The 7,642-nt window shown below is 36.9% G+C and overlaps 1 protein-coding gene across 1 annotated transcript in view; it reads right to left on the bottom strand.

Moving 5' to 3' along the window:
- Window positions 1-5,889: 5,889 nt before the first annotated feature.
- MRC1 (mannose receptor C-type 1) overlaps window positions 5,890-7,642 on the bottom strand; it is a 108,761-nt gene continuing 107,008 nt past the window's right edge. Inside the window, exon 30 of the mRNA XM_043883867.1 lies at window positions 5,890-6,861. Coding sequence (XP_043739802.1) covers window positions 6,611-6,861 — 251 coding nt within the window. The 3' untranslated portion in view covers window positions 5,890-6,610. The remainder of the gene's footprint in view (window positions 6,862-7,642) is intronic.

The raw sequence follows: 7,642 nt of genomic DNA, 5'->3' as shown, positions 1-7,642 counted from the left end.
TGCCCATCAAACTTTGAGAACCCCTGCCAAAACCCTGAACTAGAAGCAAGCCCAGGCAGTTTTAAACTTTCCTGCCCTTGAAAAAAATAATTAAGTCAACAGAAAAGAGAACATGGTAGCATCACAGATTTCTTGAAATTTCATAGAGAACTGTTTGTACATGAGCTGTAACCAGACCCATAAGGAGAAAGGTTAACTCAAACCCGCAGAGTTAGTTGAATGAGATCAACAGTCTTTGCCAAAACCTAATTGTGCAGACCTGCCATGAATAACTTTAACATTTTAAAGGTCCCACAGCACAGCCAGGATCCCCAGCCAACTCAGAAAGCCTTTCCAATGTCAGTGTCACCTTTTGTTGAAAAAAAGTTGCCTGTCAGGGGTCTCTTCTAAATGAAAAACATTATTTAGAAAATGCTAAGGAAATTCTAATACCAAAATATGTGTTCCTGGTATGTTGTTGAGACGTTTGGGCAAGATTTCCAGTGGAAGAAGTCTCCTAAAACATTTTTATGATAACATCTAAAATCCAAAATATTGTTTTAATGAAATTCTCTTATTTGATAGTTGGACACAATGAGAAAAACCAGAAGTATAAAAAGACACATTATGATGTTACTATTTTGGGTCTCATCCTCTCTTTGTTAATAAATTAAAAAGAAAATTAAAAAATAAAACTATATTGAGGGTAGCTTTTCTACATCAGAAAATTCACTAACTGATCTCCCATAATTATGGGTGACATTACTATATTCATGTTTTCAAGAATTTTGACCTCATAGGAATCCTGAATAAGTAACCTTCATGGAAGTATTATTTAACATCATTTTTCGTCACCAACTTCATGAACTCACCCAGGGAGTTCTTATCTGTTTGTTCTGTTTTGCTAGTCAAGCCAAAGTCTGAGTCCCATCCCCAGGTTCTAGTTTCATGGGCCTGGAGTGGGGCCCAGGTGTTTACCATATGCAATCAGTGTTGAAACACCCATTTACAGCCAATACAGCAGATTTTTCTTATGTTATTTGCAGAAGATAAATTCTCAAGAATATAGGTGGCTTATATTCTCAATAATACAAAGGTTTCTAAATTAAGATAGGATTTTCTACTTTTAATTTTGTTATAGAGACAAGCCAATAATTGTTCTATGCATCCCGTAGTTATATAATCTAAGTCTTGGAGTAGGGGTATATCTGAGCCTAATTCTTTTTTTTTTTTTTTTGGTAAGGGGGAGACTTTCTATTTATTTTTAATTTTATTATTTTCTTGTTGGAGTATAATTGCTTCACAATGTATGTTAGCTTCAGCTGTACAATGTGAAGCAGAATGTATGTCAGCTATATGTATACATATGTCCCCCCTTCCTTGAGCCTCCCTCCAACCACCCCATCCCACCCCTCTGTCACCACAGAGCACTGAGCTGAGTGCCCTGTGGTATGCAGCAGCTTCCCACTAGCATCTGTTTGACACACGGTAGTGTCTACATGTCCATGCTACTCTCTCAATTCACCCTTCTCTCTCTGATCCTAATGCTTACTAAGTTTACTCTAGTAACTTAATGGCCCCAAATTTGAGTGCCTCAGTGAAAAAGAAGTGTTATTTCTGAAGGCCTTCCTAAGTCAAGCCATGTCACACAGACAGCTTTGATTATGTGTGTTTTAAGGCAAAGTAGTAGTTAGACAGGTCATCTCCTTGGTCAGGTCAAGTGGGTAGAGCCTGACATGATACTAGGATGCTCTGAATGCAGGTCAGGTGTAGGGAGGACCAAACAGAAGATGACTTCTTGTCAGTATTTGAGGCAATTCCTAAACTCCAGCCCCTGCCACACGCATCTCACTTTCCTACTTAATGACAACAAGCTGTTTCCCATCTCAGCGGCTTTGCCCAAGTTTTTCCTCTCTCTGGCATCCATTCCTACCTTCCTTCCTTACACCTCAAGTTTCTATCATCTCATCAGGCTCTGCCCAGTCTCCACCTATCAGAAGCTGTTCCTGACACTAAGAATGGTTCTATAATGAAGCAAATAAAGCTTAACCTTTGGGGCCCCTCACTCACACGGGTCCCTTCCAAACCCCTGGGAGGGACCACAGAAATATTTTCATGTGGTCATGTTTCTTAAATCTGCAGAAATAAGAGATTTTAACCATAATAGATTCAGACTGTCTACTTCAACTAAGCCCCTGTCAAACTTTCTCTTGTATTAAGCCCTATTGGAAAGACCATGAGCATTTTTGAGAACCAAGGTAAATGAACATTGAATCTGGAATACATGTAGTTTGGGTTTAGTTGAATAACATGTTTACAAATAATATAATTAGTGATGTCAGTATAAGAATGGCTTATCAGTTAGATTCGAAGAAATAGAATCAGTAGAAAATAATAACACAGATAGACTGATGATAGGTAATTGATAAATGAGAGATAGATGATACATAGATAGATATACAGATATAGATAATTGATAAATAGATGTATAGATAGACCTTTTAGTTTCACTTGTCTGGAGAACCCTACAAATACAAGGATCAGTTAAACAAACAAACAAAAAAAGTGTTGTAGAAGCATGCTATTGGCTGAACTGTGCCCCCCTCTCCAATTCATATGTTGAAGTCCTAACACAGAACCTCAGAATGTGACCGTATTCAGAGACAATGTCTTCAAGAACTAGACTATGTTAAAAATGAGGTTTTGGAAGCTCATACAACTCAACATCAAAAAAAAAAAAAAAAAAAAACAACTCAAATGAAAAATGGGCAGAAACCTGAGTATACAGTTTTCCAAACAGGAAATACAGATGGCCAACAATCACATGAAAAGATGCTCAGTGTCACTAATCATCAGGGAAATGCAAATCAAAGTCACAATGAGATATCACCTCACATCTGTCAGCATGGTCATGATCAAAAAGAACACAAATAACAAATGTTGGCAAGGATGCAGTGAAAAGGGAACCTTCACACACTGTTGCTAGGAATGTAAACTGATTCAGTTGGTGTGGAAGACAGTATGGAGGTTTCTCAAAAAACTGAAATAGAACTACCGTATGACCCAGCAATTCCACTCCTGGGTATCCAAAAAAAAAAAAAAAAGAGAGAGAAAGAGAAAACATTAATTCAAAAAGATACCTGTACCCCAATTTTCATACCAGCATTATTTACAATTGCCAAGATATGGAAGTCCACAGATGAATTGGTAAAGAAGATGTGGTATATATACAATGCAATAATGTTCGGCCATAAAAAAGAACAAAATTTTGCCATTTGCAGCAACATAGGTGAACTTGGAGGGCCTAAGTCCATATTCTAAGTAATAAGTCAGGTATAGAAAGACAAATACTGTATAATATCACTCATACATGGAATCTAAAATATACAACAAACTAGTGAATAGAACAAAAACAAAGCAGACTCACAGACATTAAGAACAAATTAATGGTGATGGATCAGTTGGTAAAGAATCCTCCTGCAATTCAGGAGACCCCGGTTCAATTCCTGGCTAGGAAAGATCCACTGGAGAAGGGATAGGCTACCCACTCTGGTATTCTTGGACTTCCCTTGTGGCTCAGCTGGTGAAGAATCCGCCTCCAATGCAGGAGACCTGGGTTCTATCCCTGGGTTGGGAAGATCCCCTGGAGAAGGGAAAGGCTACCCACTCCAGTATTCTGGTCTGGAGAATTCCATGCACTTTATAGCCCATGGGGTCACAGAGTCAGACACGACTGAGTGACTGTCACTTCACTTCACTTCACTGGTTACCAGTGGGGTGAGAGGGGCAACAAGGGTAGGGGATTAAGAGGTATAAACCATTAGGCATAAAATAAGCTATAAAGATTATATTGTACAATACTGGGAATATGGTCAATATTTTCTAATAATTATAAATGGAGAATAATTTTCAAAAATTGCAAGCCACTATATTGTACACCTGTAATTTATATAATAGCATGCATCAACTATACATCAATAAAAATCCCTCCAAAATGATCGTGTGTGCCTGGACCTCCATTAGACTGTGTGCTTCTCATGGGCCAGCACAGCTTCTCACCCACATTTGAATCTCCAAGACCTAGCTCAACACCTGGTATATGTACGAGATGCTGATGGTATACGTGATGAACAAATAGGTAAATACACAAACAGATGCCCAAGTGAACAATGAAAATGGACACATCAAGAGATTCCCAGTCTCTAGAGATACCATCTTTATTTTTAGAGATCAAGTTAAAGACTATTCATATTGTTTTGAGTTCAACTGGGAAAAAAAATATCCTTTAAGAATTTTCTGACAGCTGAATTCTGATGAAAACAAGTGCAAAGCCAGTGTTCAGTTCAGTTCAGTTCAGTCGCTCAGTCGTGTCTGACTCTTTGCGTTCAACTGGGAAAAAAAAATATCCTTTAAAAATTTTCTGACTGCTGAATTCTGATGAAAACAAGTGCAAAGCCAGTGTGGAGAGCACTTAAACATTTAATCCCCAGTAAGAATTTCTGATTAAAAAAAAAAACAAATGGACTACAACCACCAAAACCAAAAATAAATGTAAAAAGCAAACAAAGCTGCTCTTCTCCACTTTATAAAACTTCTCTACTCCCCATATGCTTAATATGCTACTGAGTTTGAGTGCATATATAGACACAGATGACATCTATTTGATTGTATGTTTGAGTGGATAGTGTGAGGTATGTTTAGCATCCTACTGAATACAGACAGTTTCTTGAAAGGATAAGACATTTAAGTATAAGACAAACGTCTGAAGTCTGAAATACTTTCTGTGAAAATGTAGCTCTGAGTTCTAAAGAAAATGACTTGTGTAAAGAATTTGTAAATCATGTTCACTCTTATATTTCTCCTCTTCCATATTTCTAATTCTCTCTTGTATCTTGAAAGAAAAAAAATACATATACAAATTTTTTTCAGTATAATTAACCACACACTGCTATGACACTGTAGCCATTGTTTTCATTAGAACATCCTCAAATGGAATATGCATTGTTCTTACCAAGAAAATAAAAGCAATTTGTTTTCTACTGTCTGAGGAATGAGAGAAAGTTGTTTGTTCCCAGAAAGCGTTCTCACAATTGCCCACCTCTTGCAACCCCATTAAGTTGGGGTATTGCAAACTCCATCTTACCTCCTAACCAATACGCTGCTTCTTAGTCTCTCTCTCTCTCTTTTTTTTTTTTTTTTTTTTGGCTGCAGCACACGGTACCTTTAGTTTCACCATGCAAGATCTGGTTTCCTGACCAGGGATCAAACTTGGGCCCCCTGCATTAGGAGCTCAAAGTCTTAACCACTGAACCACTAGGTAAGTCCCTTTAGTCTTTTGTGAGTTGTGGACTTTCTTGAAAATCTAGCTATTTTCTTCCCAGAAAAAGAAGGGGAAATAAACACAAATAGAGACAACATTTTGCAAACAATGTGAGGGTCTTCGTAGACCCCTTAATGCCATTTAAGGATCCCTGTTTAGGGACTTCAGGTAAGGAACTTCTGCTCGTAAGTAACCCCTTGGGAAAGGCAAGGATGAGTTGGAAATATAATACTGGGGTAGATGCGACACCTCTGATATATTTTACAGTGTACACAAAGCTTCATCTGAGGAAAAGTTTCTGAGCAAAAAGGAATTGTTAAAGTGAGGAAAAGATACTTAGAGACCTAATTCCCAATAACAGTGCCTTCAACTGTTGCATTCTGAGATCAGTCACTGTTACAGGGGAGAGATCCAGGGAAATACGCCAAGTTATTATTACAGCAAAAAGTTAATTTTATGCACAGTGTTTTAGCAATCTATATTTTCCAAATACATTAAGAGCTTAATTTTAAAAATTCCTCTACTGATATCATTAATTTTCCAAGTAAAATGTAAAGTAAATGGATAAATAAATCACAGTTAAAAGAAAATTTAAACTTACCAAGATCACCAAAATACAAATTTATTAAAAATACACCTTGTCTTTGATGTTTATTTCACATTATCTAAGTACATCCAGTTATGCAAATTTACATTTTTATTTCAAATCTTTGCATTCCTGATATACATAAAATAGGACAAAGAACACATCTGTAATGTTCAGCCTGGAAATCTTGCTTGGGGCAGACAAGATTCTCAGCTGCCTTTTTCTTTCTGCACATGTACAAATACAATTCTGAATAACTGGAAGTAAAAAAATCAAGATGGGTATAAGGAAAAAGGTGACTAAATTTTTGTGTCACCTGAGGCTATATGTACTTGACTTTTAAAATGGTCTTCTAATTACCAAATAGCCATTTCATGGGTAACAAGTCTTTGGAATCTCCTTAAATGATTTCAGGACGCTTAGCTGGTTTCTGAGGTTCCTGTAATCTGAATGCAGTTGACACAAGTTTTACACCAATGCTGTATATTCACCTAAGACCTTTTTAAACATAGTAGTCAATGTCATTATCCCTCTTTTGTGAAAATATCTTGCCAGGCTAAAAAGGGAGCACTTACTTCTTTCACTCGGCAAAGGAAAAGACAGACCAGCATAATACAGTACTACTATAATTTGAAAGGAAATAATCACATTGAACAAAACAAAAGACCTTACCATTTTAGTTATAATTTTATGAAATTCAAATATACCTAAATCATACCATGATACTAGATGGCTGCATGTTCATTCTGTTCAATGTTGCCCATGAGATCTTTCGTATCATTAGTTCCTGGACTTGATCCACTGTTAAAATACAGAGTGTTCTCAAAAGTGTCCTCTCGAGGCAAATGTACACGTCTTTTCTTATAAAAGAAGTACACAGCGAAGCCAGCTCCCATAATAATTAGGAGGACCACGATGACTACTACTCCTGTCGCACTGGAAGACGGTTTAGAAGGTTCCATCTTCCTTGGATCAGCTATAAATAAGTAAATACATTAGAAAAAAGGTAAGTGGGGAGAGGCAGAGAGTAGAATGCCATGGAGAACAGTACAACTGTCTTAGAAAAACTAAAATGCATGAATTTCCTGTCCAGTGACATTTGCCAAACAGAAATTCAGGACATGAATATAGAATTCCATGAATGATTAATTCAAATGTCCAGATGACTATTCAGTTGCAAGAGTATTTCATGTATCTATGCAGCAGTACGCTAGTATGATATTTTTAAATATTTATACCTTTTAAAAATAATTGAAGGCTGCCTACACATACATCATATGAAGATAAATGGAGTAGTAAAAGCAGTGATAATAATAACAACCAAGGGGGGAAATTAGGGGAAAAAGAAAATGAATAGTGGAAATTTGAACACATGAGTATTAGTTAACAAATAGCACGTAGGAAGTTAAGGGAGCTGCAGGCAAGCCACACATCTCACTTTTACTCTTTTTTTAGCAGCAAACAACATAAGTGAAAGAGGTCAGTTCCTTACTCAAACTGTCCATAAAAATAAAATTTTAAATATTGCTTTAAAAAAAGAAAACAAAGAAATCACAGGGATTCCTAAGAGAAATTTCTTCCCTGGGTTCTCATAGGGCAATTAGTGTAACGAAGCAATTAGTGTCCTCAGTAAAACCTAGAGTTCTTGCCTGGAGAATCCCATGGACAGAGGAGCCTGGCAGGCTACAGCCCATGTGGTCACAAAGAGTCAGACACAACTGAGTGACTCAACAACAACAAGACCTAGGATAAAAACA

This window comes from Cervus elaphus, chromosome 23 (assembly GCF_910594005.1).
Source record: "Cervus elaphus chromosome 23, mCerEla1.1, whole genome shotgun sequence".
In the NCBI taxonomy this organism is placed as follows: Eukaryota; Metazoa; Chordata; class Mammalia; order Artiodactyla; family Cervidae; genus Cervus; species Cervus elaphus.
The sequence above is the reverse complement of the archived record's forward strand: the minus strand, read 5'-3'. Positions and strand labels throughout refer to the sequence as shown.